We start from the raw sequence: 16976 nt of genomic DNA on the forward strand, positions 1-16976 counted from the left end.
TGGAGTGTGTGCTACAGTGAAGTTTGTTTCAGTGTAATGCTTGTTATGTATAGTGCCGCCATCTGCTATCAGTTTTTCTAACTATGAGTGAAATTTAATGATTGAATAATTGTATGGTTGTGTAGGCCTGTTGCTCTCTGTGACTTTTTTAACGGAGGATTGACCCGCATCGGCATCTCGAAGTTGAGAATCACCCAAAACCAACTTCAGCCGACCACCGCTGTGACGATAGTGGGGTGGGTCCTCGCCATTGAGAGTCCGTCACTATGACCACTCAACCACCACAGCGGCACCTACCTTGGGCTAGGGTTCGGTGAGCTTGCTTCTTGTGGTAAGTTTCATGCATGTGGTCGTCTCAACATCATGTGCCCCCGGGCAAAAGTGGTTGTTGTGGAAGGGTCCCCGCACATAGCTGGAAATAACAACTTACATACCTACATTCGAAAATCATAATATCGGATCTCATACTGCAGGTCCTCCGATAGATATGAAGTTCCGGGTCATGCCCGCGTCGGTAAAGTTGTCCTGGTTCTATGGACAGCTCTGCTGGTCTCTAAAAAGTAGTCACATTTTTCCCCAACATATTTCACTCAAAGGCTTTATTTCTAAATTCTCTCTGTGGCCTCCTTCACCACTTGTCGTGGCTCCCCCTTTCATCTAATTTTCACCCGCGGTCCCTTTATCCCAGGAGCATAGGCGTACGCAGAATTTTCTCGAGTGGGGTCTCAGATTTTTTTTTTTTCCTTCTGGGGGGGGGGGAAGGGATTACGTTTTTTCCTGCAAAATAACACTACAATCTTGGCTCAAGGGGGCTTGCGTACGCCAATGCCCAGGGGGGAGGGGGGGGGCGATATGGTCCCACACGTTGAGGCGCCCTCGTATATAATGTACTGAGGAGCTTGAATTCCGATTCGCGTATCGAAAGTAGGAAGAAAATAATGAAGCCCACGATGCAAATAATCGCCACAAGCACGTAATCAGACAACAAAGAACAGGAAAAGGAAAAATGAAACAACAAACAACATCTCACATTAATGAAAGTAAGTGAAGAGTGGCATTGGACTGTAGCCCTTCACTTCGGCCAGATAAGCACGTGAATATCGGGATTGCGGGGGGGGGGGGGGGGGTTCTCGGTGCTGTCACGAAGTATGGAAAATAAAATATAAAAGTTCCCCTCTAACAAACACACACACACCAACACAAAAGCGAGAAAGTTCGTGAAAGAACACAAAGCTATTCATTACCAGCAACTACGAAAAGCCCAGACGCATAATTGAGAACCGATTTAATAGTAGCGGAGGGAAGGCGGAAAGGGGGGGGGGGAGAAAGAGCACCCCCAGTAAAGTATGCAGCAAATCGTTTCTCCATTCCACGTAACGTTATGACTCCATAATGACAATATCTACGGAAATACAACGAAAAAAAGAATCATTAATAAAAGTCTACAACTTCCGAGACTCTTCTCATAAACTGTCAGACAATCGTTATATCGAAAAATAACGCGTGTTTTGAAAATTAAATCATAAATTGGATCATATCGATTCCTGAACGTGGATATTAGTTTGAAATGCTCTTAAATGAAGATATAATACAGGGTGCTTCAGGAAGAATCATCCGATTTAAAAAAAAAAAAGATCATATCTATTTTAATCCGTTTTGATCGAATAATGTATAGGTAGAAAGAGGGGAGGAAATCTCGAGTTTCACGCAGTTGCCGACAGGTAGCGCTGAAGCTCTTCCTTCGGCCGGCACTTCAGTGTTTGTCAGGATCGCGAATGCACAACAGAAATCGTTTTGTGTTCTAAGCTTCGCGTGCGAGTCCGTAACAATTGTTCATCGTGCTTTTCGTCGACAACAAACACCCTGGTGTTGAGCTTCCTACCGCTCAGAGCATTAGCCGATGGTATAAACAATTCCGAGACACGGGTTGTCTGTGTAAAGGGAAATCTCCTGGCCGTCCCCACATGTCAGACGAAAATGTGGAGCGCATCCGACAGAGTTTCACACGAGTGTATTATACAGAAATCTACTCTCAGTGGATGCAAATATGCTCGCTAAAGTTTGGAACGAATTTTACTACCGTATATAGACATATGCCGTGCATCCCGAGGTGAACATATTGAGCACCTCTAATTTGGTTTGCAAAAAAAACTTCATGATTAGCCATGTAATGTAAAATTAATCTTAAATTTTATCTATGTTCAATATTTTTCGTAATATATGCATTTCAAATCGAGTGATTCTTTTTGACACAGCCTGTAATATTCAGCACATAACACCGTAATGTAAAAACAATATATTTTCTCATCCAAGCTCCAGACCCCCCCCCCCCGAAAACTCCACAACCCCCAAAAAAAAATCCGTGAATCCCTCCCCTCTCCTAGTTAAGAACCACTGCTAATAATCCAATCGCTTGACATGATCGTCTTTAATTCAGGGCTGAAAAAATTGGGAGCCAGCCAAGAGTTTATTAAAAGCCGAGGATTGTTCCTGCTCAAAATACGTGACTGCGTGATTTACGGCATTATTCACCAAGAGTCAGATCAAGAACTTCTCTAACGTAATCCGGTTTTCATCTCTGACTGGTGTTCATTATAGCAGATGCCTATCGATATTTCAGAAACAGTTCTCATGAGAGTTACCCGCAAATCTCTCACTTCCTCTTAAATGCTCTTAATAAATAATTTAACACTATATCCCGAGTTTCTCAAATTAAATAATCGCAGCGTCATAATCTCAGCTGGCCTACGTTGGAACAAACGTGTTGATACGTCTTCCACAGAAATGTCTTAACAAGCTTTTCTTCCTCCGCTGCAACCTTAAATAACCTTAAACTCGCTCTCTGCTACCAAACTTATATCTCTCCTGTACTTTGTCTATATTGGTGGCGATCCCAGATTTCAGCAAACTCCAATCAATCCAAAATAATTCCACCCGTTTTATCCACGACTGCTGGTCATCTTTTGTCTCCGTGTCCGAACTTTGAAGCGAACTTAATCTCTCTCTCTTCTTCCCCCCCCCCCCCTACTCTTCGTCTTATTTCTCAACTATCCCTGTTTTATAAGATCTATATCATGGTCATCTTAGCTTAGATACTTCTGGTTTCTTGCAAAACCACCCTACATCCCCAGAAGAATCGACCATTCTCTTAAAATAAAACCTATTTTTGCTTCCACTGGCTGCTTTAAATACAGCTTCTTTCTTCATACCATTCCACTGGTGAATGAATGGAACAAACTCTCCAGCTCTATTGTCGACTATTTCCCCCCTCCCACCCCACTATTACTAGTTTTTTGTACGTATCAAACAATATCTATGTCACATTCAACCGCATTCTCTCTTGCAGTATAAGCCTATAGGTCCAACAATATTGTATAAATAGATAAATACATTGTTTTAAACAATGTTTTGTCGACTTTTCCGGGACATAATGTCTGTCTTCTCCCCATGTAAAAAGACACATCGCCAAAAAAATCAGAACATTTTGCACAATTCTTCCAATTTAGCAACTGCATGTAAAAAAAAAAAAAAAGTAGGCACCAATACCGATTTTCTAGTCGACCTGACGAATAGGATTTGTCAAGCCCTACTTTAATTCATTCGCCCAAGCAGGGGGGCGTACGCAGAATCGATCTTTGAAGGAGGATGCACGCTGGGGTTTTTGTGGGGGAGGAGGGGGCACAAGGAATTTCTTGTAGATAATTCAGAGTAACTTTTCTTCAGAGAATTAAGAGGAACTAACCTTCAAAATGCATTTTAAATTAGCAGAAATTGATCAAGATATCATATAATATTATGCATTATTTTCTTTCGACATTTTTTCTAGCATTTAAATTTTTCGATGGGCTTTGCAGGGGACACGGGTCCCCTATGCCCCTCCCTGCGTATGCCTCTGCTCCTCGAGTGAAAATTTCGCCGTCATGCAGTCGAGTGGGCATCGCGAAGATTCAGGTTCGAACCCCGTTGGTGGTTGGGTGGAGTTGGTTTGCTGCGGTTATCCAGAAACCTGATGATTTCCAAGAACGCATTTGAGAAAGTCTCTCCGGCAGAGAGCAGCCAGATCTTTAACGCGATACTTGCATAGCACGAAAATTGAAGCATTTTCAATTTTCACTTCAAAACATTAAAGGCACATGGCAACACCAAACAACAGCATCACTCTAACAACGTAAATGCGTTATCGCCACGCATATACAAACACAACACGTTCCTACATGTAACCGATTCGTTAGAAATTCCCCCAAAGGAATGTTTGCACAAGATACATGTAGGCCTACGGTTAAGTCAGAGTTTCTCAAAGTGTGTGTCGTGGCTCCTAGGGGCATCACGGAGAGCTGGAGATATTGACTTGTGTGCCTATTTATGCTTTCAGGTGGAAAATAATTACTATAAAATATTTTGCGGAGCCGCATGTTAACCATGAAATGAGCAAGGAGCCACGAGTAGCAAAAGTTTGAGAGCACATGGTTAAGTAGTAGTAGCAGCAGCAGAGCTTCATGGGTCCCAGGAAAAATTAATTTTTCTAAGACTCCCTACCTGACTACAAATAATTACTCACCAATTTATATATGCTTGATATCGAAAATCTTAACGAGATCTCATAATCTCACGTGCGCTCCTTTCTTCATCTGAAGCCCCCGGGTGGACCTATGTGATGCGTTAAGACGGCACTGAGTAGTAGTAGATGCACAGGTGGTCGAGCGGTGATAGTGACAACAAAGCGTAAAAATGGCGTCGGTCTGCTATATCCAATGGAAAATTAATTACCTTTTGGGTTAGAAAAGACAATTGAACGAAATTCAATTCATTGATTTATTTGAACCCAAAATTTCAAAAAGAACCACGGCTAATTCTGGCTTCACGGCTGGTTCTTTTTACAATTTTGGGTTCAAATAACGTCGTTCATTCAACTGTCTTACATCCAATGCCTCTAGGTGAGATGACCTTCTTCAGTGACGTCACGAGCCGCTGCGACGGTCTACGCGGGTTCGAATCCCACCAGTTCCACAGTGGTGGTCGGCTGAAGTTGGTTCTGTGTAGTTCTCCCAACTTCGAGGCGTGAATGCCAGTCGACCTGACCTGCCCAATTGAAAAGTCTTGCCAGAGCGAGCAACAGGCCCACAACGGTACAATACAAATCTTAAATCATAACACTTCACTCACAGTGCGAGAAATATATGGCAGATGTTCAGCGCTGTAACAAGCATTACAAAGAAACAAACCTCACGTTAGGTTCGCAACACGCACATTCCAGCATGTACCAATTCGTTAGAAGCAGTGTCATCTTAACGAATGGGTCCTGGGGCTTCAAGAAAAGAAGGAGCCTCACAAAAATGAAATATGGTTGAAATTTTCGAGAATTTGCCTGGTAGGGCCTCAGAAAAATCACTTGGTCCGAGGGCCCACGATGCTCTTAAGACGGCCCTGGTTAGAGGTTCCGCAGAGGAATGTGCACGAGATTCATATACGGTTAAGTCGTAGTAGTAACCTTCCTGTTGGTCATCATAAGATCTCAAAAAAAAAGGCGTCTTATCCATTATTTTCTCATGTTTCCGAACGACTGCAAAGCGTAAATTTTCCCATACGTTTAAAAAAAAACAAAGTATGGAATTTAGAGTTTGATATTTTTTTTTTCTTCTTTTTCTTCAATGATTAAAGGGTAAAAGGCAAAATTAAAGGGTATCTAAGAAGATGAAAAAAAAAAATCCCCATGGGGAATTTATCTCAAAGGCTAGGAGTTTTCCGAACTGAGAATAAAAAAAGGAAGCGGTTAAGGACCATCAAACTTAAACTATGATAAATCGAGAACCTTATATTCCCCCCCATTTCTTTTCTTTTTGCATATCCCAATACCAAGACATATGTTATGGTTCAGAAATCAACCAGTCAAAAAAAGTTGCGTATTTTTATATATAAATATATGTATACATATATTTTCTTCAACTGAATATAAAGAAAATAAAAATGACGATTTTTCATTCTCTTTGAAAGTTTGTACAGGAGTCCCAGCAAAAGGAGGGTAGTTGGAATCCACTACATTACGTTTGGACGTGGCCGTTTGGTAGCGGGACATTTTTTTGACCCGTGCCGTTTGGACACCGGCTGATTGGACGCCGCCGTTTCGAAGCAGCAATTCTCTACTATATCATGAGACTTCGATAATATTAGAAATGATCGAGTACTTACCTTGTGCCCACAACTTATTCGTAATGTGATTATGCTGAAACTTAATGTGATTATGCTGAAACAATGTGATTATGCTGAAACAATGTGATTATGCTGAAACAATGTGATTATGCTGAAACAATGTGATTATGCTGAAACAATGTGATTATGCTGAAACAATGTGATTATGCTGAAACAATGTGATTATGCTGAAACAATGTGATTATGCTGAAACAATGTGATTCTGCAATAACTCAATTTGATTATGCTATAACTAATGGCATTTTTTACATTATATATTTTTTCTGAATTTCATGTTTTCAAATTTCTTGTGTGGTTTTTATGGATTTGTTGTTTTTTTTTGTTCTAAAATTTGTTATTAAACGCGATTATGTAATAATGAAGAAATTATATGATATGTAATATTGATTAATGATCAATAACTGTTATTTATTAATTTAATTGTTAGTTATTTATTTAATATTATTAAGATTAACCTATAAATATAAAATTGATTTTGTGTGTGTGTGTGCGTGCGTGCGAGCGCGTGTTCTCTATACAAACCTACAATTTTCGATCGATCGTCGTCAAATTTTGCATATATACCAAACGGGACCCGACTTCAACGATAGGCTGGGCAAATGCCCCTAATGGGTAAAAAAACTGTCGGAAACAATGGTTCTTGGGCCCCAACAGTTTCATTTTCGGAATGTTTACTTTGGTTACCGTGGTTCGGTAGCAATGCGTTTCCAGACATGTGCATATATATGCCTTTATAATGATTTGTCACTTTTCAATCCTCCCAGTGATTGAATAAAACCCGGGCAGCGCCGGGTATTGTAACTAGTAAATAATATGACATGAATGTCGCTCTCCACTTGTTAATACAAGATATACAGAAGACTGGATGTTGTGAAGATATTTATTGTGAAGATGAAATATCTTCACAACATCCAGTCTTCTGTATATCTTGTAGTAAATAATAAACAAGTGAAAAAAATCTCGTGTATTTACAATGGTTTGTCACTTCTTTAATGCTGCCAGTACGTATATAATAGTTTATGGCTTTTTATAATGGTTTACTACATTTTCAATCCTCCCAGTAATGAGGCAGAGTCATCATCATCATCATCATCACTTTGAGGGTCAGGCAAAGAATGATCCCCCATAGAAATCAGCGTTAAAATTGCCGATTTCACTTTCGAAATTTAGAGAGGGGAGGGGGTTTCGCCACATCAATAATTTTAAAAGTTATATTGAATTCTCGATTTTCGAAATATTGAATTCGCTCAGAGATACATTCGCTCAGCCCAAAAAATTGAATATGAAGTAAGTAGCCGGACTCTTACGTTTGAGTTGGATATCCATGCAATAACATTGATTTCAACTTTTTATTTATATCTTCTCAAGCATGAAGATTAATGTCTCCGTATATTGTCTTTTAATATTCAACTGCATAAATTCATATAGTTTAGGTTGTTTTAAAATTAATTAGGGGCCCATAAAGTACATCGAAGAAATTCCACAGCTTTAACTAAGCATTTTTCGAAGCTGAAATAGGCAGATGGATAACTTGAAGTTCGGGGGGAAGGGGGAAATCGAAATACCTAGCACCCATTGATAAAGGGGGAAAAAATCATTTCTACGTTTCTTTAAATGTAGATTTATTCATTTCATGAGTCGCGCAGGAAGTAGCCATATTTGATAATTTGGACACGGTTTGTATGTTCCTCAAAGAAAGAGAGAGATATCAAGTGATCCAAAAAAACCTCATTGAAGAAAACCCGGGCTGCACCGGGTATTATAGCTGGTAACAAATAAAATGAAGGTAATAAATAAATTGGAAAGTAAAACATAATAAAAATTAATTACATAAGACGTTATAAGATTAACGATCCGGCTAATTGGACGCGGCCACAAGACGGCGTCCAAACGGCACGGGTCCAAATATCTGTTGTCCAAAGAGTCGCGTCCAAACGTCCTGTTCCGGTTGGAATGGAATTCAATAAAATGGAAGGAGGAGAGAAGTGTATAGGCGGATTAAAACAAATATACGAATGATGTAACCATAACGAATGATTTGAAACGGCACTTTGGCTCATGTGTATTCAGATATAATCAATTTCTATATTGACTCCCCTGAGACTGATTATATTCCATGAAGAAAACTGTTACATTGAGCTCCTGCTTTTTCTATTTCACCGCAAAAGTCATGTCAAATAAATGATTTAATGAACAATATCTGAAGCGATTCTTTTATGATATTATTCTGAAATACACCAAAAAATATTCAGTATTTACAACTAATTTTAGACACATATCTTCACTATTTCTGATTAAGAATTCCACGAAAATTAATTGCTGAATTATTATTTTCAATAATAATAATAAATAATAATCGTGTTGATAGCTATGTGTGTGTGCGTGTCTATGACTAGGGCATGAAAAATTGTAAACCAGAAATTTAGGTGGCAGGAAAATTTAAATTCCGCCAAGTATGGTCTTTTTAAAAGAAAAAACAATCCTAAAATGATGTGGGGTTTTTTATTTTTTCGACTTTCCGGGGCCTAATGATTTCGATGATGATTAATATTTTCCGTGAACCAAACTCTGACTAATACTAATAGAGATTTCCCGTTTTCCACGAGCGGCTTTCACGAGCGGCTTTTTAAAAACATTATAAGCAGGATCGGCTACATAAATGTTGCAACTTTCCTCCCATTCCACTAAATTTTTTTTTAACCACTCATTCTTCAAATTTGCCGATGTGGGGGTGGGCTACAGCCAGCTAAGCCCCACATCCCACAAATACACATCTGCAATATTCATGAAGAAAAACAAAAAAAAAAAAGAGTAAAGAGAGTAAAGAGAAAGGGATGAGAGAGAGAGATGATGGACGCTACCCATAATCCCCGGCGGTGTTATTACACATCATTAGTCCCATAATCGCATGTTCTGGATATTCCATAGGAAATGGTAACAATAAAGAAATTTTTTTAAGATCAAACAGCCAATTAATTAGGAATAAATTAGACACAAGATCCATTTGATGAAGAAGAAAAAAAATCCATGCAGTGGAGACAATCTAGGAAGATTATGTAAATGAGGCCGCAAGCAAAGGAACTCTTTGCCCGAGACTCAGTAAATCATCATCCACAGTCAATTCTTGAAGATGTGTTTCTGTTTAGGAAGATTGTGTCTGCGAGGCACCACGACTCCTTATTCCTCAAATTTACTGCCCTGGGCACTCAACAAATCCCCTCCCCTCCACAGTAAATATGCCTCTGTCTGACAGAGGCATATTAAAGGAGGGACTTGAAGGAGCTTCTTTTGGTCACCCTCTATGCCCATACACTCTCTAGGTCATTCCTTTTTTTTCTCACTGACTTGGTCCCTCTCTTTCTCTCTAGGTCACTTTGCTTGGTCACCCATATGTTTGCACACTGTTTACATCACTCGCATGCTTGCAAACTCTCTAGGTCACTCGTTATGTCGCTCACTGATCTATTCCCCCGATCTCTAAACAGAGCGGATTTCAGTCAATATAAATGTTGAACATGTATTTTTGTATACGGAGATTGTATCTACGAGGCATGACCACTCATTCTTCACATTTGCTGCCCTGGACCCCCCAAAACCCCTTCCCCACGTAAATATGTCTCTGTTTCCAAGTCCTTCTCTTGGTCACTGCCATGCCCACACTCTCTAGGTCACTTTTCTTCGTCACCCATATCCTAGCAAACTTTTTTGGTCACTCACATCAATGAACACTGTTTTGGCCACTCGTTTTGTCGCTCACTGGCTTAGTTCCTCGCTCTCTAGGCATAGGACGATTTATGGTTTTATCGCATATGGGCCATATACATCTAACCGCTCTTCTCCCACTCTACTAATTTTCTTGCCCACTCAAATTTGCCACCCCTCCGAACTTGCCCCCCAGGGCCCTAGCCCGCCAAGTTCCTCCCTCTCCCAGTAAATATGCCTCTGCATTTGATAAAGCAATATCGATGTCAAAAACAAAAAGAAGAGCAGACAGTAAAGAGAAAGGGATGATGATGGACGCTACCAATAATCCCCTGCAGTGTTATTTTTTATAATTAGTCCCATAATCACGTGCTCTCGATGAACAAAATCGATATTTACGAAGATTGTTGATTGTATCTACGAGGCACCCTCTGTGTGTGCAATGCACCTCATGGGCTGTGGATACACACGAGGAGAGTTACCGTTAATACCAACAATAATAACACTGTTATTGTTGAAATTAAAATATTTTTAGAGGAAAATATCTAACTCTCCGGTACTGCCGGAAGTGAGCACTGCGACATAGCCCGTGCTCTTTCTTTAGGACACTATTTTAGTCACTCACTGCCTGTAAACTCTCTGTGTCACTCTTTTTGGTCACTCACGTGCCTGTAAACTCTCTGTGTCACTCTTTTGGTCACTCGCATGCTCACAAACTGTCTAGTCACTCGTTCAGTCACTCACTCACTGAGAAAGTCCCTTGCGCTCTATGCCGAAGCGGATTTGTGGTTTTACCGCATATGGGCCATATGAATTGTACCGCTTCTCCCAGTCTACTAATTTTCTTGCCCACTCAAATTTGCCACGCCCTCTGAATCTGTCACCCAGGGTTGTAGCCCACTAAGGCACAAGATATACACTATGCATTCGATAATATCGATGACAAAAAAACAGGAAGATGCACAAAATTGAAAGGGATGGTGTGTGTGTGTGTGTGTGACGCTACCCATAATCCCCTGTAGTAATTATTTATCATTATTCCCATAATCACGTGCTCTCCATATATTCCATAGCAAACAATAACAATAAAGAAAAATTTTCAAGATCAACAACCAATTAATTAAGAATAAATCTGCCTTTCCAGGGATTCAAACCCTATGGGATGAACAAAAACAATCCGTGTTTTACAGAAAATCTAGGAATAATATGCAAATGAGAATGAAAACAAAGGAATTCTTGATGATCATTCAGTCAATATAAATCTTGAAGATGTTTTTTTGTTCAGGAAGATAGTACAGTATATACGAGGCACCATATCCCATTCATGGCTCAAATTGGCTGCCCTTGGACCCCAACGCCCCTTTCCCACGTAAATATGTCCTGTCTCGAAGTCCTCTTGGTCACTCCCATTCCCACACACACACTCTTTATAAGGGTTAGACTATTTTAGGCCACTCGTTTTGTCGCTTACTGACCTTGTCCCTCGCTGTTTGGGCAGAAGCGGAAGCGTCAAAATTTATACGGCCCATATGCTGTTTAAACCGCATATGGGCCGTATAAATTTTGACGCTTTTTTATCCCATTCCACTAATTTTTTTTTTACCACTCTCATTCCTCCAATTTTCCGCTTCTCCGCCCAGGGCTGCAGCCCGCTAAGCCCCTTCCCTAGTAAATATGCCTCCGCATTTGATAAAGCAATATCGGTGACAAAAAAAAAGTGGCGACAGAAAAAAGGGGTGATGATGATGATGGACGCTACCTATAATCCCCTGCAGTGTTATTATGCATAATTAGTCCTATAATCCCGTTCTTTCGATATTCCATAAGAAAATAATAAAAAAAATTATTTCAAGATCAACAGCCAATCAATTAAGAACAAATTATACAGGATTCAGAAATCGCACTGGACGAAGAAGGGGGAAAAACCCAAGATGAAGAGACAATCTGGGAAGATTATGTAAATGAGCCTGCAAACAAAGGAATTCTTGATCGTCACCCACAATCGATATAAATCTTGAAGATTTGTTATGTCTAGGACGATTGCAGATTGTATCAACGAGGCACCAAGTGTGTTGGAGCCTCTTCTGTGTGTGTGTGTGTGTGTGTGTGTGTAATGCATTACATGGACTGTGGAAACGCGAAGGGGGAGTTACCGGACAATAGTAATATTGTTATTGTTGAAATTACAATATTGGAGGAAAATATATCTCACCCTCCGGGACTGCCGGAAGAGCACTGACATAGTACCGTGCTCTTTCTTTAGGATACCATTTTAGTCACTCACATGCTCACGAAAACTCTCTAGGTCACTCGTTCAGTCGCTCACTGACCAAGTCCCTTACTCTCCAGGTCGAAGATGATTTGTGGTTTTACAGCATATGGGCCATATGAATTTCACCGCTCTCTTCTCCCAGTCTACTAATTTTTTTTTGTCCATTTAAATTTGCCACCCCCCTCCGAACTTTCTCCCCAGAGCTACGGCCCACTAAGCCCCCCCCCCTCAAGATATACGCCTCTGCGTTCGATAAAGCAATACCGATGACAAAAAACAAAAAGAGTAGACGGAAAAAGAGAAAGGGATGATGATGGACGCTACCCATAATCCCCCGCGGTGTTATTATACATCATTAGTTCCATAATCACGTGCTCTCCATATTCCACTGCAAATAATAACAATAAAGAAAAAATGTAAGATCAATAGTCAAATTAATTAAGAATAAATCAGCCTTTCCAGAGATTCAAATCCCATCGGACGAACAGAAAAAAATAATAATAACAATCCGTGCTGATGAGACAATCTAGGAAGAATATGCAAATGAGCTCGAAAACAAAGGAATTCTTGATTATCATCCACAGTCAATATAAATCTTGAAGATTTGTTTTGTTTAGGAATATTTGGGATTGTATCTGCGAGGCACCAGCTGTGTTGCTGCCTTTGCGTGTGTGTGTGCAATGCATCCCATAGACTGTGGACACACAAGGAGGGGAGTTACCGTCAATACCAACAATAATAATATTGTTATTGTTGAAATTTAAAATATTATTGGATGGAGGGAAAAAAATCCCTTACCTTTCAGTGCTGCCGGATCTTTCTATCCTCAAGGTTCTACCGTTCTGCCTACCACCGTACAAACCATTGTTCTGTTTGGAATCTTTATTATTAGATGACACACACAGAGTCAGGGGAGATGTACCCTGAAGAAGATCAACGAGGTCCTCAACGGCGGATCCTACAACGACTTTGTTGTTGGTCGAATTGAACTTCCAGCGTCCGAAGCACTCGGGGATGTCCTTTTTGTTGTTTTGGACGACACGCACTTGGTTATCCCGGTCCAAATCGAAATCGTCGTCGAACATACCATTCTGTAATCCATTCATTCTGGACGATATTATGTCGCGGTCGCCGGCAGAGCCTTTCTTCTCCACATACCCGCTGGCCGCCATTTTGAACGCACGCTCTCTGTCTCTCCCTCTCTATCTCCGCCGCGCACACACGCACACCCCTCCCCCTCTACTCTCGATCTCTCTCTCTCTCTCTCTCTCTACCCTCCTTTCCTCCTCACGTACAATAAGGGAGGGAAAAAAAATTAGAGGGCGAGAGTTTTTTATTTTTATTTCTACTTCGTTTTTCCATCGCCAAAAAAAGTCGCCAATAAAAAAATATCCCGACAGGGAAACCAGATTTTTCGGTTTTTTTTCTTTTTTGGTTGTTTAGTTAATAGTTACACATTTTTTTTTCTTTTTTTTGTTTTTTGTGTGAGAGAGATCAAGGACGGCCAAATAAACTCTCATTTTCTTTTATATATATATATATAACACAGCCAATGTCCACCGTGAACCTTGACTTTGGAAAAGAAAAAAAAATTTTTTTTTTTTCTTTCTCCTGTGAGAAAGAAAAAAAGAACAGAAAAAATGAATTTGTTTGTTTTTTAACGTTATGTAAACACAGCGGGTTTTTTTTTTCATATTTTTATTTGTTCTTCTCTTTCTTCCTCGACTATTAAGGTTAATGGGTGACAACATCTTTGATGACAGGAAAAAAAGATGGCCTTCCGAGAAATAAATATTCCTACACTGTACCGGGCTTGCCCTTTATCGGGAGCGGTGCGAAAAGAATTCCGGGGCTCCTTAGTCCCCCCCGATTTTACATGTATGTTGTGGGAATCGGGCGCCCGAAGATTCCATGCGTTGCCTCGGAAATATGCTGAAACAATGCTGGAAAATATCTATTCGCAATTGAAAATCCAGAATTAATGAGGAGCGGAATGATTATAGATATGGTGATGGAAATAGTTCCAGAATGGATGGGAAAAAATAATTCCAAAACCTTTGAAAGAAACGATTCCAGAATTGATGAAAGAAACGATTCCAGAATTGATGAAAGAAACGATTCCAGAATTGATGAAAGAAACGATTCCAGAATTGATGAAAGAAATAATTCCCGAAATGATGGAGATGATAATTTCCGAGTTGTAGAAAGTAGTGATTCCAGAATTGATAATAGAAATAATTCCAGAATTGATAATAGAAATAATTCCAGAATTGATAATAGAAATAATTCCAGAATTGATAATAGAAATAATTCCAGAATTGATAATAGAAATAATTCCAGAATTGATAATAGAAATAATTCCAGAATTGATAATAGAAATAATTCCAGAATTGATAATAGAAATAATTCCAGAATTGATAATAGAAATAATTCCAGAATTGATAATAGAAATAATTCCAGAATTGACGCAAGAAATAATTCCAGAATTGACGCAAGAAATAATTCCAGAATTGACGCAAGAAATAATTCCAGAATTGACGCAAGAAATAATTCCAGAATTGACGCAAGAAATAATTCCAGAATTGACGCAAGAAATAATTCCATAATTGACGCAAGAAATAATTCCATAATTGATGGAAGAAATAATTCCATAATTGATGGAAGAAATAATTCCATAATTGATGGAAGGAATAATTACCGAAATGGGGGAGATAATAATTCCAGAATTGATGAAAATTCCAGTATCAAATCAATGGAAACTCAGTCACCTTGTTTTACTACGAAAAAAGGTGTGTTTGATGCAAGTATATTTTTTCCACTTGCATTGGCGTAAGTGCTGCCCCCCCCCCTAAGCAGAGGAGGGAGGTGCGATCGCCCCTGTCGTACACCCCTAAAGACGGCTCTTCTGCACTATAAAACTATCAAAGAAAGCACAGTTAGAGACCTTGGGTATAACGTTCTCATTTATGGCTTCGCCACCCTCCTCACGTTATAATTTGATGTTCTTGACCCACCTTTAACTAACATTTGCGACCCCTTCGAACAGACCCGCCTGAGCGAAAGCCTACGATCACCCACCCCCTCCTTTCTCGTGAATATGACATCCTCTAGTAGGTGCATCCACGGGTCCTTGTGGGAGTTCTTGGAGAGGTTTTAGGGGGCCCGTTAGCTTCGATAAGATGTCGTACCAAGCGAGAAAACGTACAGTGGGAACGTTATAAGCGGGATTCATTGCATACAACGACGCCGAAAGAAAAGAGGAGTATCAGAAGTCTTCTTGAAAAATCATGGAAGTAAGAACTCAGAGTGCTTCTCATCATTCCGAAAATATCAGCGTTAGAGATTGGGAATGTACAGTGTAATGTGAAAAATGTGTGCATAATACGAAGCGAACATATTATCAGGGCCGCAACTAGATGCTTGGTCACCCGGGGCTGGTGCGCATTTTGGCGCCCCCTTGAAATGTTGAAGGAAAGGTTTGAGAATAAAATCTGCTCCCCCTCTGGTCCAGCGCCCGGGGCCCGAGTCCCGCTTGCTCCCCCTAGTTGTGGCACTGCATATTATAGTCATATAAAAAAACTTATGCCTGTTCAAAATTTTTACATGCCCTGGGCATTTCGGGCAATTTGTTCAGCCCTGTTTTCCCATACTCAAAGCATTATAAATAAACACTAGAAATGTATTACAATACTTATTTTACTCATAAGTTTTTTAACATTTTTTCAACTGTTCTGGTTAATGAAAGCGCAAGAAACATCGTATTAACCGATATTTCACTGTATCCGATTCCTTTTATAAGTGGGGACAACGTGGCAAAATAATAAATTATTTTGTAAATTATTGAGAAATTGATTTCTCGAATAAAAGAAACGGTAGAAATTGAAAAAAAAAAAAAAAACATATGGCCAAAATTTTAAACGAGTAAAATCAGGAAATGGTATTTATAGTCAAAGATAGATGTCGCTGAAAAACGAAACTAATTTATTTTGACACGTACAAAATCGAAACTGAAACTGTTTTGGAATGTAATAATATTTGCTCACATCAACAAAATAAGATAAAAGTGAATTAACCGATATTTGACTGCATAAAATTCCGCTAAAATTAAGCAGAAATAGAATAAATTTTATCAAAATAATAACTTATAACATAACTTTTTCTCCAAAAGGAAAAATAAATAAATATTCTAAATATGCATCAATTCAAAAATTAGTGCTTTAAGTCAACAACAGAGGACGCCAGTAAAAACGTTACTTCTCTGGCACACGCATCAACACATTGATCGCTCTTCCCATTTCCTAATTGCACATAGTTTTTACATAGGATTACTTGAATAACATTTGGCACATCGGATAGAACAATCGACCTGTCGGTGGGGACACAAAAATTCAAACCTTTCCATTTCGATTGAAATCGACCGAGCACCTTTAATTCATACTAAGAGTTGAAGATTTCGAACATGAAAATTATTTTGAAGTTTTCAATGCTAAAAATATCAAAGTTCCACAGCAGATATCTTCAACCCGTTACTCGCGAGCAGCACGGTGCTTTCTGAAGCACCCAGAGTGCTCGAGTCCGATTTCGTGCTCACGAGCACTTGATCAACTTTATAATTAAACACCTCGTACAAATTGCATTCAAGGACTGAAATCACCCTGATTTCTTGCATTCGTATGCCTAATTTGCCGTCAGAGTGCTCTTCTTCTTATGATGGGTACAAACAGTACTCGCGAGTAGAAAAAAGTTGAATACCTCTGTTCTACAGAATAAGGCCTCTGAAATTCACCAATAAACA

The 16976-nt window shown here is 39.5% G+C and overlaps 1 protein-coding gene across 3 annotated transcripts in view; it reads right to left on the minus strand.

Annotated features, from left to right (window-relative positions):
* The window catches only part of LOC149078373 (uncharacterized), a 173733-nt gene extending 160341 nt beyond the window's left edge, over positions 1-13392 (minus strand). For 2 of the 3 annotated variants that reach the window (XR_016193925.1, XM_089242021.1), the window contains exon 1: positions 12980-13392. Coding sequence is in view for 2 of the 3 variants with exons in the window: in XM_089242021.1 (XP_089098147.1) it covers positions 12980-13353 (374 nt within the window). In the remaining variant the exon portion in view is untranslated. The remainder of the gene's footprint in view (positions 1-12979) is intronic. The other variant, XM_089242022.1, reaches the window with a different exon arrangement.
* Between the last annotated feature and the right edge of the window lie 3584 nt (positions 13393-16976).

Source organism: Pholcus phalangioides, unplaced genomic scaffold (assembly GCF_987345545.1).
Source record: "Pholcus phalangioides strain wild (caught in Gottingen) unplaced genomic scaffold, Ppha-v1.0 ptg000014l_1, whole genome shotgun sequence".
NCBI classification, from domain to species: Eukaryota; Metazoa; Arthropoda; class Arachnida; order Araneae; family Pholcidae; genus Pholcus; species Pholcus phalangioides.